At 37.2% G+C, this 22,813-nt stretch overlaps 1 protein-coding gene across 1 annotated transcript in view; it reads right to left on the reverse strand.

Annotated features, from left to right (window-relative positions):
• Positions 1-5,938: 5,938 nt before the first annotated feature.
• Positions 5,939-22,813, reverse strand: part of LOC149258544 (anoctamin-like protein Os01g0706700) — a 301,245-nt gene continuing 284,370 nt past the window's right edge. Inside the window, exons 15-16 of the mRNA XM_089371991.1 lie at positions 6,422-6,580; positions 5,939-6,328 (exon numbers count right to left, since the gene is read on the reverse strand). Of these exons, the coding sequence (XP_089228117.1) occupies positions 6,221-6,328; positions 6,422-6,580 (267 nt within the window). The 3' untranslated portion in view covers positions 5,939-6,220. The remainder of the gene's footprint in view (positions 6,329-6,421; positions 6,581-22,813) is intronic.

Consider the following 22,813-nt stretch of genomic DNA (forward strand, 5'->3'; position numbering starts at 1 on the left):
CACAGTCGGAGTTGTTAGATTTGGTTTGAGAATTGTCACTAAGTGGTTCTTTCAAAGAAATTTAATTGAAAAATAACATTTTTGGGGGATAGCCATGCTCTTGTTGTGTTGTTTTTTCTGGGCTATGACATTGTTCAAGGATAGTGGTGTTATTTGTTTTATGGAAACTCAAGTATGATTTTTTTTTCAAACACAATGGTCTTTATTTTCCTTCAATTCAATTGAAATAATGAAGTTCACAATCTACGGTTGATAAATTGCAAAAAAAAATATTGATAAAAAAACTCCAATCTCAAAAAACATTCAAAATACTCCTTTTAGCTATATTTTGGTAACTTCTTAAAAAAATCTATAAAATTCATTCCATGTATCCTTCTTTTTAATTTTCCAATTATAAATATTTTTAAATAAATATATTTAAAAACATATATAAATCTATACTATATTAATTATTCTCAAGGTAATTATGTTTACCAATCACATTTTAACCTAACAATATTCCATAAAAATCCATGGAAGGCTTCCATGTTCTATTAATGCCCCTCTAATAACTCACAAAATAATCCACTCATCCATCAATCATATTACACATAATAAAGAGATTGCCTTAGCTTTTGCCATCAGGTTGTTTTTCAAAATACAACTTAATTGTTCAAACCTAGTTCCTTTTGTTCCTTTTCTACAAAGGATTATTCCAAATCTTCTCTACAATTTTTCCACAAAACCTAAGGCTTCTACCTCACAAGTTAGTGCATAAAGCTTCTTCCTTAGCTTGAAAATAATCATGGAAATAAAATTTGGTGTTCAATTAGGACATACACCATTATGTAATTGATTAGTTTTCTCCAAAAAAATGTTTGTCTCCATTCTTTCTATTAAAGCCTCCAAAGTTCTACATTTATCAATACTATAGACTATTACTCCAAAATTAAATATAACAATAATTTATTGAATGGACATTCTAAAATAAGGCTATCTTTTGAAAGGATGGGGTATTATAAACAATAATATATTTAATTGACATTATGAAAGGAGACCATATTCTAAAGTGATGATAAAATATTTTGATGATATTCCATTTAATGAAAATATTGTATGTAATAAATTTACATTAAATCAAAAGTGTAATTCCAATGGTTAATAGTTAACATGCATATATATTTAGCCCTTATGGGTAACCCATTTAGTTGAAGCCCCCCACCAAGTATTTGGCCCTATATCATAAGGTGGGTGTTCAATTCTCTTTGGGTCCATCTGGATTAGGCTTTGATAGATGAGTCCGTTGCATGTGGGGCCCTTTTGGGTAGGCCTTGCCTAGGAGACATTACATGGAAAAAAGCATATGTATATCTTCGACATAGAACCATTCAAGCCATTCATATAGAACAATCATATGTTTATTCATCATATATTCATTCTTCTTCAAATTTAAAATAATAATATTTTTTAAATATAATTTTTTAAATTGTTTATCACTCCATATATATGTATATATATATATATATAGCCACCAGTATTTTGTAATAGGAGAAAAAAAATTAATAGTTGATATCAAATAAAAAGGCATCCATTGACATCCATTTTAATTTTAAATCTATCATATAGAGAAAAAGATACCATTTTCTATATAACAAAATATATCACATTAATATATTGTTTTATATAATAAAATAAATTCACAATTTTAAATGCTAATCTATCATCTACAAAGAAAAATAAGTTTACTAAAATATATTCATCTTATATACAAAGAAGAATAATTGTTTCCTTAAGTCATTTTTATCTTATATACAAAGATTAGCAAGTTTTGTTCAAGTAATTTTTTTTATGGAAAACATTTATGAATGGATTTGCATCTCAAGGGATTCTCAACAAATTTGATTTCTTTAACACCTATCAAATAAAATTTAAATGAATCTAAAAAATAACTACTTTTTAATTAGTATTTTAAATACATATTATTTATAGTATAAAAGAAAGAAATAAATCTTGTAAAAAATATCAAAATAAATCAATATAAAAAATATTTATTTTTAAATTTTTAAATAATATTTTAGATGCATAATATTATCACTCAACTCAACAAGAAATTTTTTGAGATAAAATCATGTGATAACTTTTTAAAATGGAGAAATTGTTGAAGAATTTGTCCCCTCTCAACATATGAGAGACTCATAATTAATGATCTAGATTAAAATCTATCTATATTGATTTTAATGGTGGTACTTTATGTGAATAATGTTACCATGTTCAATCAGGGCATGCCATTTAATTGACTACATTAACTTGTGTATCTGCCAATTATACAACAAAAATGAACGGAAATGAAGTTTAATTATTATTTTAAGAGTACTACTTTGGGTGAATAATGTTACCATGTTCAATCAGGGCATGTCATTTAATTAGCTACATTATTAATTCATGTATCTCTCTATTATATAGCAAAAATTAATTTTGTATTTGTTGATCATATAGCAAAAATGATAAAAAGAAATTTTAACTATTTTTTTTTATTTTTTTCATTTTTTTAATATCAACATTTTCAATTAAGAAATGCACCATATCTAATGGCATAGTTTAATTGTATAGTATGTCTATTCATAGCTTGGCACTATCAATTAAGAAATGCACCATTATCTAATAATATAATCTAATTATCTAGTGTGTCAATTATTCATAGCTTATTTTCAATTAAGAAATGCACCATTATCTAATGGCATAGTCTAATTGTATAGTCTATCTATTCATAGCTTGGCATTTTCAATTAAGAAATACACCATTATCTAATAGTATAGTCTAATTATCTAGTCTGTCAATTATTCATAGCTTGGCATTTTCAATTGAGAAATGCACCATTATCTAATAGTATAGTCTAATTATCTAGTCTGTAAATTATATAGCAATATAATTTAATTATCTAATCTATCAATTATATAGCAAAAATAAACTGAAATGAAGTTTTAATTTTTTTTTTAATATGACCATTTTCAATTAGAAAATGCACCATTCTCTAATGGCATAGTCTAATTGTCTAGCCTTAACTCTTAAGGCGTGTATCTGTTCATTTCAAGGTGTGCACCATTATCTAATTGACTAGCATTGACTCGTGTCGTGTATCTCTTAATTTCAGCTAAAGAAAAAAGAAAAAAACTGAAAATAAGTTTAGGTGATAACACTAACATTTACTAGTGTCTAACATTAACTCGTTAACTCGTGTATTGGTTGATTTCAGAAAAGAAATGAACTAATGAAGAAGAAGAAAATAAAATAAAATAAAAAACTGAAAATAAGTTTAAGTAGTAACACTAACATTTACTTATCTAATTGACTGGCATTGACTCGTGTAGTGTATCTCTTAATTTCAGCTAAAGAAAAAAAAAAAAAAATTGAAAATAAGTTTAAGTGGTAACACTAACATTTACTAGTGTCTAACATTAACTAGTTAACTAGTGTATTGGTTGATTTCAGAAAAGAAATGAAATAATGAAGAAGAAGAAAATAAAATAAAATAAAAAACTGAAAATAAGTTTAAGTAATAACACTAACTAACTCGTGTATGGGTTGATTTCAGAACAGAAATGAACGGAAAAGAGCACAAATATTTTGACCTTAATTAATTTTTCCATTAATTTTATAAATTTAAAATTTTATTGACCATAAATGAAATTGGTGTAACATTAACTAGTGTATGGGTTGATTTCAGAACAGAAATGAACTTAAAAGAGCACAAATAATTTGACCTTAATTAATTTTTCCATTAGTTTTATAAATTTAAAATTTTATTGACCATAAATGAAATGGAAAATGTTTAATGAATGAAAAAGAGTTTAACTATTTTTTTCATTAGTTTTATGAGTTTGGTTGCTCATAATATTTAAAAGAGAATAATACAAGATCAATGATTCATATTATGAGTTTAGTTGGTTATAATATTTAATTTTTTCATTAACTTTATAAATTTAAAATTTTATTGAACATGAATAAAATGGAAAATGTTTAAAAAATGAAAAGAAGTTTAACTAATTTTTTTGATTGGTCATAATATTTAAAAGAGAATGATACAAAATCAATTATTCATATTATGAGTTCGGTTAGTTATAATATTTAATTAATTAAATTTATTGAACATTAATAAAATAGAAAATAGAAAATGTTTAACCAATGAAAAGAAGTTTAACTAATTTTTTATTAGTTTTATGAGTTTGGTTGGTCATAATATTTAAAAGAGAATGATACAAGATCAATGATTTATATTATGAGTTTGGTTGATTGGTCATAATATTTAAAAGAGAATGTACAAGATCAATGATTTATATTATGAGTTTGGTTGGTTATAATAATTAAAAGAGAATGATACAAGATTAATCATAATATTTCTTAAAAGAAAATTATTAAAAGAAAAAGATATAAGATTAAAATATATATATATATATTATTTATCAGTGGTTAAACTAAATGATAAATAATTATTATTCTGTCAATCTAAATTCAATTATGTAAATAAAATAAAATAAATATTGAGTTGATATCAAAATAAAATAAAATAAATATTGAGTTGATATCAAATATATTGTTGTAATGATTTACATCTTGTTATTGAATGACCTTGAACATGGAAAAATATGATCTTATCCTTATGTATAGGCTAAAAAACAGATTCAATCCCTGTATGGGAAATAACTAGAGTTTTTTAAAATAAAAAGAGTAATTGAATTTATTTATCAGTGGTTAAAAGAAATGATTATTATTGTGTCAATCTAAATTCAATTCTGTAAATAAAATAAATATTAAATTGATATCAAATATATTGTTATAATGACTTAAAATTTATTATTGAATCACCTTGAACCTGGAAAAATATCATTTTATCCTTATTTAAATAAGTTAAAAAACAGATTCAATTCATGTATAGGAAATAACTATTAAGTTTATTAATATATTGTTATAATGACTTCCAGCCTTGTTATTGAATAAGCTTGAACATGAAAAAATATTAACTAATAAGCTTTAAAAAGTGATTATTGAATAAGCTTAAACATGGAAAAATATTAACTAATAGGCTAAAAAAAGTTGAAATATTGATATTGATAGACTAAGAAAGATGGAATACTTGATTACAGGAAAGAAAAAAAGAAAAAACAAAACAAAACAAAGTTGAAATATTGATAGACTAAGAAAGATGGAATATTTGATTACAGGAAAGAAAAAAAGAAAAAACAAAACAAAACAAAAACAACAACGATGAAAAAAAGAGAGCAGCGGGAAGAAAAAAAATCTAAAATCTACTCAGTTACCGAAAAAACAGAAAGATAAACCCAAAGAAAGAAAGAAAGACATTTATAGACTAAAAAAGATGGAATACATGATTACATGAAGAGAAAACAAAAACAAGAAGGATGAAAAAAAAAGAGCAGCCTGAAGAAAAAAAATTTGCTCAGTTACCGAAAACACAGAAAGATAAACACAATAATACACAAACCACTAGATACAATCGAAATGTCTAGTTGGTTAGATGGAAAAGAAAAAACAGAAAGATAAAAGAAATGATACACAAACCACCTCAATATAATCAAATTGTCATGGTACTTCGTTGACCTTACATACTCACGAGCCACCAGATGAGTCCAATAATACGCAAACCACCTCGAATATATGATGACTGACAAACTATTAAGGCATTTCATTGGCCATAATACCCACGTGGGAGTGATACTCACAAGGATCACAATTAAGTCCAAGAGAACGCAAACAACCTTGAATATATAAATAAATGACTGGGTAAGTATCATATTTTGTCAATTATTTAACAGAGGTGTGAAATATGTGAGCCATGTACACGTGTGTGTTTCTACATTTTGAGTCCATTGGCAACATCTGCATTGAAGTTAAAATGGATCTTGAAGGCTCGGATCAATAAACACAAGATAGTGTATGTAGTCTCTAAAAAAAAGCTTCTGTTTTCCTGGCATGAAAATTTGTGTTTCATATGCAACCAAGAAAGAATAAGATCTCAACATCCTACATGCTTAAACTCTTAATCTGTACTAAATAATGATGGGATTATTTTCTTGTCCTGGTAATTAAAAGAGAAATGAAAACAGAGTGTGTGTTCATTAAATTAAACCTTTACAGAGAAACATTTACAGTACGAAATGGCTATACACAGCAAGAGAGGAGTGGGAATGCTCGATTCTAAACCCAAATGGTTTTCAACACAGAGCTAGCATATCTTCTTCTCAGGCTTGCAGATGTTTTCCAGGAGTTGTTGGGAGCAACTATCCCGTGCTTGTGCATGTCTCATTCGATTTGCTCTCACCCATGTAGGCTCCTTCACCACCAAACATATTGACATTGAATCGAATATCAACCTTATGTCATATGAAATGCGTCAAATTATGCTGGGAGAACGATAAATTCTTACCTCGGGCACTAAGCAGGCGATCCCAAATTTGATTAAAAGTAACACATGTTCCATCAATAAAATGGCTGCCAGCCCAGGCTCTATTTTCCATTTTTCTGCTTGATCATAGAAACACACAAGAAGAGCACAGTTTGTGCATATTGCCATCCCTGCCAAGAACTGAATAAATCACAAACCAAACTAATCAGCCAAAAATCATATTTAGTTTTGTTCACCATCAATTTCAATGAATGAAAGACATAACACCATATACAGTAAAATCTGCGAGAATCAAAACTCTCTCTTAGTTATATTCTTGCATTGGGATCCAATGAGCGAGTACATGTGTTATGAACTTTCTCGGTACCATCAGGTTTTCCATTTGTCAATACTTGCTAAACAAACTCTTCAGCGTAGCAAGTGGGATGTGATCCCCTCGTAATCGTATTCTGGTATATATATAATCAAGCTTCGCAGTGAAGGCTTTCTTCAAGTCAGTTAGCTTGGACTTTTGCGGTGATACCATAATTTCCTTGTACTCTGGTCTATATTCTCAAGCTTAACAGTGGATACTTCGCTCAAGTTAGTAATGAGGCATGGAAAGGACCTGTATGCTGGCTAAGGCATTGGGGTACGTCACCACAAGGATGTGCAAATATTATCCTTACCAACACTCATCTAATTAAGTCAACTGGCTCCAATCAGTAATAGATCGGTAATAGCAGCAGTGAGGCCCTGTTTGTTGGCTTGGATGTTGGAGGTGTTACCATAACAGAATGTTTGTTGGCTTGGATGTTGGAGGTGTTACCATAACAGAATGTTTGTTGGCTTGGATGTTGGAGGTGTTACCATAACAGAATTGTATCTGTTAGAGGAATTTTGAGGTAAAAAATGGGCTTTTTGTTGGCTTGGATGTTGGCTTGGATGTTGGAGGTGTTACCATAACAGAATTGTATTTGTTAGAGGAATTTTGAGGTAAAAATGGGCCTCAAAACAAAAACTGTACTAACAAAATTAACTTGAAAAAAACCAACGGCTAAAAAGCTATTTTTTTACTAACAAAATTAACTTGAAAAAAACCAATGGCTAAAAAGCTATTTTTTTAATTGTATTTCCAGCTTTCCTTAAAAAAGATAGACTTGAAAATGGCTGTGCAACTTATATAATATGGTAGGATCCTTATGAACATTAATATGGTATGATCCTTACGAACATTTACGAACATTTATTAAGGAAGTCAACCCTCCCTGCTCAAAAATAAAATGCTTGAAAATTGTCACATCTTGAATTCCAATTTAAAGGTGTAAAAAGTCCCAACCACAAAATAAAATTCTACAAAAACTAGAAAAAACCATTCACAAAAGCCCCACACACACTATCAAGGTGATAGTACTTCCCCTCGAGGTGAGGCTTCCTTACACGAGGGCTTGACATCCCTAAAATCCTAGAGAAACTCAAAAAAAACTATCCACTATCACCTTGGTAGTACTCCCCCTCTAATTTGGGGAGAGAGAAGGGGGACTTCCCTACACAAGGGGAAGTAGGCTTCCCTAAAATAGGTTTAGGGAAACTATGACTTCCCCTCTTTTACGAGGAGAGAAGAGAAGGGAACAGTGAAACAATGACTTCCCCTCTTTTTAGGGAAGAGGAGGGCTTCTACACACAAGGGGGACTTGGCTTCCCTAAAATAGGATTGGGCAAACTATGATAAAGGTTCAAGGTGATATAAGGAATTAACTTAGGCAAAAATTAAGTTTGTATATAGAAAAAAAGGTACCAGAACCGGTGCCTACGCCATATAAAGCAGAATTAAGTCATCAATCTATGAAGATTGATTTATAAATGATTAAGATAAATAGAGCTGATAAGCATGCCAAAATCAGCCTTACCTTCTTGTTGCCTACGCAATATAAAGCAGAATTAAATCATCAATCTATGAAGATTGATTTATAAATGATTAAGATGAATAGAGCTGATAAGCATGCCAAAATCAGCCTTAACTTCTTGTTAAATAACGTAGAAATATACATGGAGAGCTTTAAAAGTGCCATTCTAACTATAACGCAGAATATTCATGGAGGGTACTAGAAGTGCCACTTTAGCTACAATGAAATGATATAGAAAATAAGGTACCAAAACTGGTGGCACCCAATATAATGCAAACTGGAGTTAAATAACGCAGAAATATACATGGAGAGCCCTAAAAGTGCCATTCTAACTATAACACAAAAATATACATGGAGATCTACATGGAGGGCCCTATTACCGCTCAAACTAGCAGGGGTCCTAGGAGGGGATCCTATAGAGAAACTACTAAGTCAAGGGGCAACAATGGAGGGATAGCCCATTGTCACCGCAGCGAAGGCTCCCTGCTCTTTACGGACTTTCACGGATGGGAGGAGTCCTGGTATGAGAGGAAACATAAAGATGGGTGGGCCAATGATAAGATATAAAGTGATTCCTAAGGCCTATTCACAAGAGAGGCTCAGTTATATAGCTTACTTGCTTAAGAAGCAAGGTGATGGGCTCTCCAAGAAGGGCTAAGGGGATACTTAGCCTAGGTTTGGTGAATATGCCATGACAAGGTGCTTCCTAGACTTAAGGATCCTTATAGAGGAATGTATTCTATGTAATCTTCGTGGAATTTAAGTTATAAAGTTGTGGGACCACAAAGAACCCAAGTGGACACAAACTAGGTCAAGGGTGTGGAGTTAACCAATAATGGAAGGGCTTGACCTAGTGAGGGAGGAGAATAGGATCAAAAGGAATAATTTTCTTTTGAAATCCAAATGAAATGATCCTAATGAGGACACTAATCCAAAGTGACTTAGGGAGGAGAATGGTCCCTCAGCTAGGGCTTGTAATAACTCGGGATTCCACTATCAGATTGACCTCAAATTTGTAGGGCTCCTTGAGAAGACCACACCGTAGTTGTGAACCAATTTTCAAGGGTTTTGGATGGATATGAAATATTTCGCTTGATGCCTTAGGTGACCCTCTAAGGTTAGACATAGAATTTGGAAAAGTGAAGAAAAAGAGGGAAATTTGACCACCAAAGGGATAAGAGGATTAATGCCTTATTGCTTGGGATTAATGGAGTCAAGATACACATAGATTGAAAATTTTCGCGAGCTAAGGAGCCCTAATTAACCTGTGCTAGACCATTTAGGGGCAACAACAAGGTAATTAGAGATTTACACTTCAAAATGCCAAAGAGATAAAGTTTTGAGGCTCAAAACCTATTAGGTGCCTCTAGGAACATTCACCCACTCTCTTCAAGTACAACGCATGCATTAAATCACTTATTCAAGGTTCCCAGAAGAATTTTGCATTTACTTTAACCCATATAAGAATAATGATAACCATAACATGTAGTAAATGACTAAAATAACAAGAATAACATCAAAATTCGACTTACATGAGAGAGAGAATATCCATTCATCAACTTTGCATTAGAAAGAAGCTCCAAAGACAATAGCGAAAATCCAAACATCATAGTGCGTCAAGAATACCCTTTCGCAAAAATCTCTCAAGAGATACTAATCCAATCCAATGATGATGAGAGAAATGAATCATCCTCTCATCTTATACAATCCAATAAGGGATTCGAATAGCCTAATTTGTCTTATTTAGACCCAAATAATAAAATAATGCTCAATAATGACATGACTTGGTGACAAGCCCACCAAGATAGCTCAGTAATACTCAATAAGGCCTCCCAAGTGGGTGTAGGGGCACAATGACATCCTCATGGGTCTCCAAGTGAATCAATAATGCCTATAAACCATATGTAAGGGCTAGGATGATGTCATAAGCCCTCCCTTTGTCTCCTGCAGTGAGACACATCCTCATCTGGACCCTGCAACATTTTCCAAGTGTGTGGTACATGTGTGGAGTCCACTGGGCATGGTGATCCCGGGGCATCACCCTCATCCAAAAGGTGGAACATGATCAATACCTGAATGGTGTTGGGGATCCATGAAGTACTCTCTACTATGGTGGAGGCCCATGACACTCAACGCTCACCCTACAAGTGTCAATGTGGCCCTCTAGAGGGTTTGGACACCGTATAGGAGACCAAACCCCAACATGGAGACCCACTTGCAATCCTGCATAAAATCCAATGCGTCCCCTTGCCCTCCAATACAAAAAATCATTAGAGTAATCAAGTAAAAGAGCTTACAAATCATAGAATCAAGTGGGTAATTCATGGTAGCATGCACTTGCATAGTGGGCTTTGGCATATACAGGTGTCTCCAAGCTCAATAAGGGGGTTAACCAAGGACTCTATTAAGTGGTTTTAGACTTTAAAGGGGATGACATATCCATGGTACATCCATCAATGGGTAGGTGGGATGTGATATAGTGATGGGACAAAGTGGGGATCAAGGGAAAGCACCAAGCACATGTCATGGTACAAAGGTAGCTATCATGAGGGAAGCCCACACGTGGGTATATGAGTGTAGGAGGAAGAAAATCGCAGTACATGAGTTACCCCGGACTTTGTTTTTCCACCCTTCTTCATATTCCTTTCGCCTTTGATTTCTTTTTCTTCATAACTGCTCGAGGCTCTAGGGAATGAGAGCATGATGTGCAGAATATAGCAGTAGCTACCCTCTTTTAAGGTGAGACAGCTCATTGCCCACCAGGGATTGGGGAAATCATGGGTTCCTTAATGTGGACGGGTCTCATCTAGGGCCCATAGGAACCAAGGTGACGGCCATGAATGAGGGGTAGAGCTCAAGCTTGGTTTTTGCCCACGTGCTAAATTTGTATGTCCCGGCCATCTTTTGCATTTTTTTGCATTTTGTGGTATATTTCCTATTGTGAGTGGCCAAATTATGATTTTTCCTTTCTTTTTAGTTGCATCAACCTTTGGGCATCATTCCAGGCTCGATCCAAAGTGTGGACATGGGGAGGGGGCGGCTAACTCTATGTGGACCTAGTGGACACATGTGGACCTGAATGGGAAAAGTGATTAATGGGGTTAAAATGAGTGGAGGGGAGTGATGTATATGGTGTCGGGAAGCGAGACCACGCAACGAAAATAAGGATTTCCCATGTTGTGCTAGCCTTAAAGCTAATGGCCAGTAAAAGAGATCCCACGGGACTAGGATACAAGTCTAACTACTGAATCGGGCAGAGGAGACAAGAGTACAAACCTAGCCCACTCTTTCCATCGAATCCCCCCGCCAATCCATGCCCAAAAGTGTCCATGATAAGTAAACAAAATTACTCAACTAAACCAATGAAAAGTCATATCTTTACGGTCTAAAAGCCCACCTTCAAACATGCGATCATAATAGATGGGAAAGGGACCATAAGGCTAGCTTAGGTGGTGGAGAAAACGACACATCGAGCTATTTGGTGGCTGAGCGGGGCTATCGGCTAAGGACCATCTTGGAGAAAAAAATTTCTCCTAGGGATATCACCCACAAAGTGGTGGGTAACATTTGGCTCCAACTCGGACATGAACTCTTTGGAGAGTGCACAAATGTACTCAAATGGGGAGGTCATGAGAACTCCAGCAATCTCTTGGGTTCGCAAACCTGCCATCTGCACATATCACAAATCAAACACACGGGGCAGCATGCTTTCACGACGCCTCATGATCACACATGCTTATATTAGGCCACTAAAAATCAACTAGTAAATAAAATTTCAAATACAATCTTAATCTAAATGCAGCTAATCTAACATGATAATATCATATGATGTTGGTTCTAATGAGGAAAATCAGCATGCAATGCATCCTACCCTAACATGCATATTACAGCATAGAAGCACTACGCATAATCATAGAGCCAATGCAACCAAGACATCATTATATCATTATAAAAACATTTTTCCCAATGATTACTTACGTAGAAAATCCAAGAGTAAGGACAGAAACAATCATATGGAGGGTCACCAGGGCGGGAGGTGGAATAATAGAATGCCCATACATGGATCATCACGGGAGAAGAGGGAACGAAGGGATGTAATCTAGTCCATGAGATCCTCTCCTCTAACCAAAAGATATAGACGTCAACAATTAGGCCCATAAACTTTTGATGGATGGAAACCTCAGGCATATCACTTCCATGATGGTCCTTACCATTTATGTCATGATTTATGGCCTCCATAGGGTTATAATTAGTAGGAAATGGAGACTGATGAGATGGAGAAACACAAGTAGGTTTCCCACGACGATCACTTAGGAGGAATGGAGGATTCTTCATTGTTAGTGATAATGTAAGAATGGTTGAGGAAAGGGTCCACACGAGACTTAACTACAACCCTAGGATGATCACTTAGGAGGAATGGAGGATTCTTCATTGTTAGTGATAATGTAAGAATGGTTGAGGAAAGGGTCCACACGAGACTTAACTACAACCCTAGGATTGTGAGAAAAGACAACGGTTTTATCGATATCATCGTCATCGAGGTCATAGATAGGGTCCTTATCGAAACGATTTCCATGGACTTCCATTTTCCTTCTTCAATACATAAGTAATCATTGATATCAATGTTTGAAGGGGCTATGGGATCACCTTCTCCAACTTTTTCAAAGGGTAGATTATCAGAGATAGTATCCTTGGAAAAGGTTTGGTTAACCCTATTACCGCTCAAACTAGCAGGGGTCCTAGGAGGGGGGTCCAATAGGGAAACTACTAGGTCAAGGGCAAAAATGGAGCGATAGCCCACTATCGCCTCGGTTAAGGCTCCCTACTCTTTACAGACTTTCACCGATGGGAGGAAACCCGGTATAATAAGGATCACGAAGATGAATGGATCAATGATAGGATGAAAGGCGATCCTAGTAGCCTATTCACAAGAGAGTCTCAAATATATGGCTTGCTTGCTTGGAAATCAAGATGACAGGCTCTCTAGGAAGGGTTAGGAAAATTCCAAAGGGCTAAGGTTTGAGTATATGACTTGTCAAGGAGATTCCTAGACCCTGAAATCCTTGTGGAAAATTGGATCCCAAGTGGTCTTTGTGAAATTATCTTCAAAAAGTTGCGGGACAACATGGGACCAAGTGAACTCAAAATTAGGTCAAGTAAGAGGAATTGGTCACTCAAAGAGGGGCTTGACCTAATTGTGGAAGAGAAGAGGATCAATGGAAAAATCTTTTTGGAATGGAATGCAATGATCCAAATGGGGTCACTAGCCAAGGAAACCTAGGGCAAGAAACAGTCCCCGAGCTAGGGCTTGCAATATTGTTGACACCTAATCATGGCATTTGGGTGAACATTTGTAAATAATAGAAACGGAAGAGTCATCGAGAGATGAAACCCAAGAGTCACTCCCTCATGTATATAACCATGAACAATCTAAATGAATAAACATAGTTCATTTGAGGAGTTACCTCCTGGCCTGACATGGTATCAGAGCCAACCCTTTTTTAGTTTCCTCCTACTCTTGTAACTCCCTTCTGCCATTTTTGTAGTCTTTCCCATTTCTGCAGTCTGTCATATTCTTTATCCTGCATTAGTATTATTCCACTCTGTTTTCCTGACATGGTATGCTGCAATTATTTCAGTTGAACGTTGCAATACATGAACCTCTCCGCAAACCCTAACATGGTTTTCTTCTCAACGCTGCTCCCCTCAACCTCGTTCTCATACGTGGCCTGACCAAATTTGAGTGCTCGGCCTCATTCTGGTGATGGTGCCGCCCGAACATGCATGGTTTGTTGGAGGTGCATTCACCATCAAATGACTGGAGGACTCTGCATTGAATATGCTAGTCGGAATGGTATCAAAGTGGCGCAGCGGAATGGTATTGAATTCCATTTTTTTTAAATTTCGCATGGCTCAATGGTATAATGTTTGAATAGTGTATGCAGTCATCCTGGTTTTAAATTCGTTGCATAATAGTTGACTTTGTAATACCACTGCTCCACTGGTACCACCACTCAGCCTCCATACCACTATGGTTCCTATATATCAGTGCTCGGCCTCCATACCACTGTGGTTCCTATATACCAGTGCTTGGCCTCCATACCACTGTGGTTCCTATATACCAGTGCTCGGCCTCCATACCACTGTGGTTCCTATATACCAATGCTCAGCCTCCATACCACTCTGGTTCTTATATACCAGTGCTCGGCCTCCATACCACTGTGGTTCCTATATACTTGTGCTCGGCCTCCATACACACAGTGCTCGGCCTCCATGGGGTCAGAGCCATATGTAGCCCTCCCACTTGACCTCCATACCATTTGCGTTGCATCGGAGTAATAGCCCCGGTTCTCAAATACCGCCATACCTCCCTCCTGGTATGTAACATTGGTATATACTCTACCATACCACTTCAAATACCATCATACCCCGCCATACTGCTTGGTCAAATAATATCTCCCACTTATAAATTTGCTCCCCTCATATACACCCTCCCCCAAATAACACCTCCCTCAAATATACCTCTGCCATATATATATCAGACTTAAATTTTTACCATCAGGCGTAAAATTTTGCAGCAGAAGTATTTTTTTATAGTACACAAATTTTACAATGCATTCATTGATATCTATTGTGGGAGTGGTTCTCACCAGGAAGGAGAACTATCTAGAATGGTCGCGGAAGATCAAATGCACTCTCATTTTTTATGAGCTGTGGAAAGGAGTTTGTGTTGGAGAACGAGACAATGAACAAGCAAAGCTACCTCAGACAAGGAATTAGCCATTTGGGAAAACAAGAACAACAAGACCTATGCCTTGATTGCAGCATCTATAAATGAAAAGGTGAGTCACCATATTTCACCATTTTCGAATGCTTTTGAAGCCTTACAAAAATTGAAGGAACTCTATGACTCACACTCTGCACATGAATTTGTTCAACTCATGATTAAATTGTTCAACCTTGAATTACAAAATGATGATCCTCTTACTCTTGCATCAGAAGTAAAATCCAAGAGTAAAATCTATTATGCATGATATCAAAGTCACCAATGTTGAACTAGACATTCCTTTGATAGCTTTTGTCAAGGCACTTTATCCCACTTATTCAAATTATCTTGAGTCATTGCAAGCAAATGGAAACCTCAAAGAAATTACCCTTAACTCCCTTGTGAATAAATTTGTTGAGAGAGAGAATGCTTTTGGGAAAAAGACAGCTACTCAGTATTCTGAAGAAGTTGTATGTCTTGCACAAAGAGACAAGAATCATGCTCAAGATTTCTCTAGAGGAAGAGGTGGTCGAAGAGGAAGAGGAAGAAGAAATTTCAGAGGCAAAGGGGGCAGACTCTCTCAAGGAGAAAAGTCTGATTTGCATTGCATACATTGCAATTGAGCAGGAAAGAAATCAACCCAAAGGTAAAACCAATGACAAATAGAAAGGTGAAGCACCTAAATCCGCTCACTATGTTGTGGCACATTGTAATATTGGAGTAAATGAAGACTTCTTTAATGCTTCACTTGCTTCCTAGAAAAATCATTGGTTACTTGATTCAAGAGCAACTTGCCACATGACTTTTAGAAGAGAGTTTTTTTTGAAGAATTTACTAATAATGTTGATGGAGCAGTATACTTTGCAGACAAATCAAAACTCAAGCCATCAGGACTTGGCACAATTAGGCTCAAATTGCCTGGTCTTCCAGACTTTCTTCTGCATGATGTTTTATATCTCCCACAGTTGAGGAGAAACTTGTTGTCCTTGGTCCACATCCGCCAGCAAGGACACTCCATTCATATGTTTGATGGCAAGGTTGAGGTGAGAAAAGCATCAAATCACTCACTTGTCATGACGGGGATAGAAGAAGAAAGGCTTCTCAAGCTGCAAGCTGCAAGGTACCTCTGCCCGTGCACAAAATTTCTCATACAATTCTCATTATGATGAAGGTACATTTCCATCAAGTCTATTATGGCATGCTAGATTTGGACACTTGAACTATGATAGCCTTCGCTTGTTGAAGAAAAATGGTGTTACTGGTTTGCCTACAATTCCTAGGAAACTTAAGCAATATGATGCTTGCATTCTAGGAAAGCATAGCAAACAGCATTTTCATGATTCACATTCCATAGCACATAGAAAACTTGAACTCATTCATTCAGATTTATGTGGTCCTATGCCTGTTCCTTCCACAAATGGAAATAAATATATGATGACATTTATTGATGACTACACCAAAATGTGTTGGGTTTATTTATTGAAGAACAAATCTGATGTTTTTCAAACATTCAAGAACTTTCATACATGGATTGAAAATGATGCACAATCTCATATTGGCTCTATTCGCACTGATAATGGAAAAGAATACACTTCAAATAAATTTGAAAAATATCTTCGCCAGCATGGGATCAAACATCAAATAACTGTGCCTTATAATCCCCAACAGAACGGAGTATCTGAAAGAATGAATAGGGCAATCTTAAATATGGTACATTCCATGATGTTTTTTCAAGACTCCTTATGAAATGTGGTATGGCCACATTCCTTCGGTAAAGCATCTCAGGGTCTTTGGTTCCACCTGCTATGCCTTGATACCAAAAGTACATAGAAACAAACTTGGTGCAAGGAGTCGTAAGTGTATCTTCTTGGGGTATTCAAACACTTCCAAAGCATACCATCCCTATGATGAAGTTAATAAAAAGTTTGTTGTATCTAGAGATGTAATCTTTCTTGAATCTTCCAAAACTGACAATGTTGTTGAGCGGAAACTTGATCGCTTGGATAGATTCGGACATGCAAAATCATTTCAAGAATTTGATAATCAAATTCCACATATTGAAGGGGGGATTCCTATATTTGATCAATCTGTGGAATCTTCTTCTGAAGCACTCTCTACCCCACATGAAGCTCCAACCATTGATGATACTGAGTGATGTAATTGACCAAATTGGGAGACTCAATCTTGATTCAGTCCCAACTTAGTCAACTGAGCAACCTGGACCATCTCAGAAAGGTACCCCAAAGTGGCTGACAAAGACACTTGAAAGTGTTCATCCTGATGAGGTTGGAAAGACAAGAACAAGAAATTCAACTAGGCAAAATGGAGGTGATGTAGATGATTCTGATTCACCTGTTGATATGGATGTTTCTTATGATTGTGAACTGAATTTGTCTACATATTTTTAACCAAATTCCTTCAAAGAAGTCGCTTCTCATGATGAATGGAAAGAAACGATGCAAAAGGAGTATGATGCCTTGATAAAGAATGGCACTTGGAAGTTGGTTGATCCTCCATTGGGAACCAAACCAATTGGCTACAAGTGGGTCTACAAGAACAAGTATAAAGTTGATGGCTCACTTGACAAGCACAAAGCCAGGCTTGTGGCAAAAGGTTTTGCACAAAAGGAAGGGGTTGATTATGATGAGACTTTTGCCCCCACAGTAAAATGGGCTACCATCCGAACACTCTTTGCCCTAGCAGCTCAGAACGGTTCGAAAGTCCATCAAATGGATGTAAAAACTACTTTCTTGAATGGAGATCTAAAAAAGAATGTTCTTATGCCCCTACCTGAAGGATTTTTTGTGAAAGGACATGAACATAAAGTATGCAAACTTGTAAAATCCTTTTATGGCCTCAAGCAAGCACAATGAGCCTAGTATGAAAAGTTAACTAAGCATCTTCTGAAACTCAACTTCAAACATTATGATCTCAATGATGCAACTTTGTTTGTCAAGAAAGTTGGCAAAATAATTGTATATCTTGTGGTATATGTAGATGATCTTTTGATGACAGGGAACAATGAGAGCTACATTGCATCCATAAAGAAGGAATTGACGAAAGGTTTTGAAATTACTGATTTGGACTATGTTCATTACTATCTTGGTATTGAAGTAACTCAACATCCGAAGTCTATATTCCTTTCTCAAAAGAAGTACATTGGAGATCTGTTGAACAGGTTTGGCATGGCTGAGTGCAATCCTCTAACTACTCCAATGGAACAAAACTTAAAGCTCACATCCATTGAAGGAAAAGAATTTGAGGATGCAACAAAGCATAGATAGCTTGTAGGAAGTCTCAACTACCTGACTACTACCAGACCAGACATTTCGTTTGTTGTTGGAATCCTCTCCAGGTTTATGCAAAAGTCTTGTGAGGACATTGGTTTGTTGCAAAAAGAGTTCGAAAGTACTTGAAAGGAACTCAAGACTTTGAACTCAAATATACACAGGTGGGCGACTTCAGCTTGATTAGATACTCTAATTCAGACTTTAATGGAGACAAATAAACTGGGGTATCTACTTCTGCTTATGCTATGAGTCTTGGATCAGGAGCTGTCTCCAGGAGATCACGCAAACAATCAGTTCTAGCAGATTCCACAATAGAGGTAGAATATGTGGCAGCAGATGAGGCAACAAAATAAATTCTGGCTCAGGAATATTTTGGAAGATTTGCAGGTAAAACAAGTACATTCAACTCCACTCATGATTGACAACATCTCTGCAATAAATTTGGACAAGAACCCAAAGTTCCACGATAGAACGAAGCACATCAATACAAAATACCATTTGATTCGACATCATGTTGAGGCCAAGACAATCCATCTACGCCATTGTTCCACTAATGAGAAGATTGCAGACATCTTCACCAAAGCGCTTGGAAAAGAAAAGCTTGAAAGATTCAGAATGATGCTTGGACTCACCAACATCCGTTCAGATTAAGGGGGGGAATGTTGACACCCAATCATGGGGATTGGGTGAACATTTGTAAATAATGTAAATAATAAATAATGGAAAAGGAAGAGTCATCGAGAGGTGAAACCCAAGAGTCACTCCCTCATGTATATAACCATTAACAATCTAAATGAATAAACATAATTCATTTGAGGAGTTACCTCCTGGCCTGACAAATATCTGGAGATCCCAATGTCGGAATTCCTTCAAATTTGGAGGGACTCTAGAGCAAACTCCAGCACAGTTGTGGACCAAACGTTGAAGTGTTTGGATGGCTAGATGTTGAGATAATTGATGCCCTAGATGACCTCGGTAGGCTAGACCTAGAAAGAGAGAGAGAAAGGTGAGAAAAATGTGCTTTATGGTGATCACCTATGAAGGACCAGTGCCCATTCTGAGAATTAAATCTCAATCAAACTGCGAACATATTACATATTGTAAAAAGTAATTTTGTTTGAGTCATTAACACTCAAAGACCTCTTCACAAGCACACCTGCATGTTGACCCTCAAAAGAAGATGGAGATTTTTCTAGAATGGCAAGCCAGCCTAACCCATGGCACAAGTCGGCCTATTTTTTAAGAGCAGATCACTATATATAGAGTGAGCTCGACCTCACTAAGGATAGAATTCGATCAACGATCTGAAATAGAGGAAAAGGTGTGAAAAACCAAGGAGAAGAAGCCTTCCATCAAGAGAGGAAAAGAGAAGGAGAAATCAAAGGTAATCTGATCTGTTTTGGGCAATATACCTCACACATGCGAAGGAAATTGGTTTCATTTGCTACAGAAAAAGTGTAATATTCCTAATTAGCCATGGCTAATTGGAATATTCGATTTTGCTCAATTTTGCCTTCTATAGTTATTTATAAATAAAAAGGTGAGGAAAAGGGGGACATAACTCACTTTTAGAATAAAGTCACTTCCTAGTAGCACAACGTTGTGACTTAAAGGGGAGCCAAGGGGGCCAAAGGACCATGCAGAGATGGGGCCCACGCAGACACTTGGAGGAACTGCGCAGATGGAAAGGAACACGTGGCAAGAAAGGGACTGCGTTGGAGGAGGTGGGCCTTGGGATTGAGAGAGGCCAACGCTATAAAAGAGAGGGGAGCCTCCTCATTTTGTCATTCGATTATGTGCATTTGAGCTAGTCACTTCAACTTAGAGCACGCTGGTTGTTTTGTTGGTCTGCTGCACTATTTAGTGCATCGAGTGTCTCCGTTCCGAGATCTCACCCTTAGCCCTGGGGGACTTCGAGTGCTTGCTCGGGAAAGGTAGTTTTTAGCAGTCTTTTGCAGGAGGATTGATCTTTGGAGTGAGGACGAACTGAGCATTTTGGATAACTGCGCAGTCTTGAGAGAGGGACGCAATTCATTTGGTGGGAGTTCCGAATTGAGGGTTTTGCAAAGGATTTGAGCTGGGAGATTGAGCAAGGGATCAGATCTTGCACATTGGAGGATTTTGGTAGAGTTTTGGGATGAGTTTTGGTGGATTCTATTCAGTGGCAGCGCAGAGCCTTGAGGAACAGCGTAGATCCCCAAGGGGGTGATTTTCCAGGGTCAGCTATTTCAGAAAAGCATTCTGGTTTTTTCTGGGTTTCTTGAGTAGAGTCTGATTCCAAAGTTTCAGCATTTTTTGAGGAGGGGAACAGCCCCAAATCCTCATTTGATTTTCAGTAGTAGCAGCAGCGCGACAGTTCTCCAGCAGCTTGGACGCAGTTCAGAGAGAGGCCATTCCTTTGCTATTCTGAGTGTATTTCTTCACTTGCCTTATGCAAGTCGAGGTGCCATCTTTCTAATCACCTCCTGTACTCATTCCATTGCTCAGTATAATAAAATGGCTTAGCATTTCTCTCTGCATTTCTTGAGTATCTGCTTGTATTCCGTGTTTATATTATTATATGTTGCATCATTGTTATTTTCTTTTCCCGGTTACTGTATCATTTTCATGTGTTGGGTTGGAGATGCTTGGGTTTGAGGGATATCCCTGAAACGAGATATTACAGTGGTATCAAAGCATAGATCTGGCTCAGCCTGTGGAGCTAGGAATCTATGACACCGGGGGAAAGGCCTTACATCTGTTATAGAGGTAGGAGATATAGAGACACTGGGCATAGGTTGGAGAACACCTATGGAGAGGGAGACTGTGTTTGGGTGGTGGACACAAAGCAGGAGGAGCCTGTGGTGGACGCAGAGCAGGAGGAACCGATGGTAGATGATGACAAGAAGAAATTTGCGGACATGCTTCTCAAATTAGTGCAGGATCTGTCGAAGCAGATCGAGGTGATGGGGCAGAGATTCATGACACTGGAGGCTAGACAGCGTGAGAGCCCACGGGTTTTCCAGGTTGGAGAGGAATCAGGTGCAAATCACCATTTGCCAGAGCAGGGTGCCACTCAGTGTGATACTACTCAGCAGGTGGCCTCACATGCTCCTATACGCTCTACCATGCCCACTTCCCTAGGAGCAAATACGAGGGCCGGAGCATAGCAGGAGGCAGAGCCCGGTTAGATGGGCGATTATTTTGCGGAGTACTAGGCTTATGGGCAAGAGTTCAGGGATGCTCTCTCATTCAAAGACTTTGATCAGCTCCAGCGGGATAGTAGACCTTGCGACCATCACAGAGGATACCGGCATTATCATGATGGAGACACCCACCGCACAGCTAGTAGATTTCACTTGCCTACATTTGATGGCTCATCAAACAGTTCGGCAAAGTCTTGGGTGGAGAAGCTGGACATCTATTTCCAGCTTAACCAGATGTCGGAGACAGAGGCCATCAAGGTGGATACATTACATTTGGATGGTAAGGCCCATGACTGGTGGTTCCATGGGTTGGTTACACTCGGACACTCCACAGTGACAACATATGTCGAGTTCACTAGGAGATTGATAGAGAGGTTCGACCAAAGGGATCCAGAATAGCACTTTGTTGAGCTGACGAGGCTCATACAGATCGGAAACGTAGAGACCTACATTGCAGACTTCTTGAGGGTTTTAGTGATGGTGCCAGATCTATCCACGACACGGAGGATCTACATGTATGTTGAGGGGTTAGCAGAGCCACTTCGGGGTCTAGTCAGGTCCACTAGACCAGCCGCACTCCAGGATGCTATTAGCAGAACCCGAGACTTATAGGATTCCTTAATCGGGACCCTGACACCTTACCCCAAGAGACAGGCTTTCCAGCCTAAGGGGAAGGATGTGAGGATTCCACCTCACAAGGGGAATCCAGGACGCGCATAGATTGATGATGATGCCAAGAGGGAGTTGAAGAAGAAGCGGTTGTGCTTTACCTGTCAGGAGCCGTGGGCACCGGGACATAGATGCGCTGCTAGCAAGGCACAATTTATTGAGGTCTTCTCCATATTTAGGAGGATGATGGGAAGGCAGAAGGTAGTCATGCTGCGCAGGATCGTTTGCCACATCCACCACCAGCAGCAGGTGGTGCAACTTTTGCACCTACCGAAGGGACCCTTGCAGCGTTGCGAGGAGTTCCCAAGTATTTGACGATGTGCGTACAGGGGACAGTACGTGGCCAATGGGTATCAGTTTTGGTCGACAATGAGGCAACCCACAACTTCATCGATGCACAAATGGTTGAGCGGAGAGGTATACAGACAGAGAGCTTCGATGGATTTTCAATTTTGGTCCCAAGAGATCAGACCATGGTGTGTGCTCGTTATGTCCTAGAGTTATTAGTGACGATGGGCACCTACACACTGATTGACCACTTTTTCGTGGTCGATATTCCAAACACCAACATGATATTGGGTGTTCAGTGGCTTATCACTCTAGGGAAGGCCATGACA

Source organism: Pinus tabuliformis, chromosome 6 (genome assembly GCF_031772625.1).
Source record: "Pinus tabuliformis cultivar Carrire ecotype Pingquan chromosome 6, CPIR1, whole genome shotgun sequence".
In the NCBI taxonomy this organism is placed as follows: Eukaryota; Viridiplantae; Streptophyta; class Pinopsida; order Pinales; family Pinaceae; genus Pinus; species Pinus tabuliformis.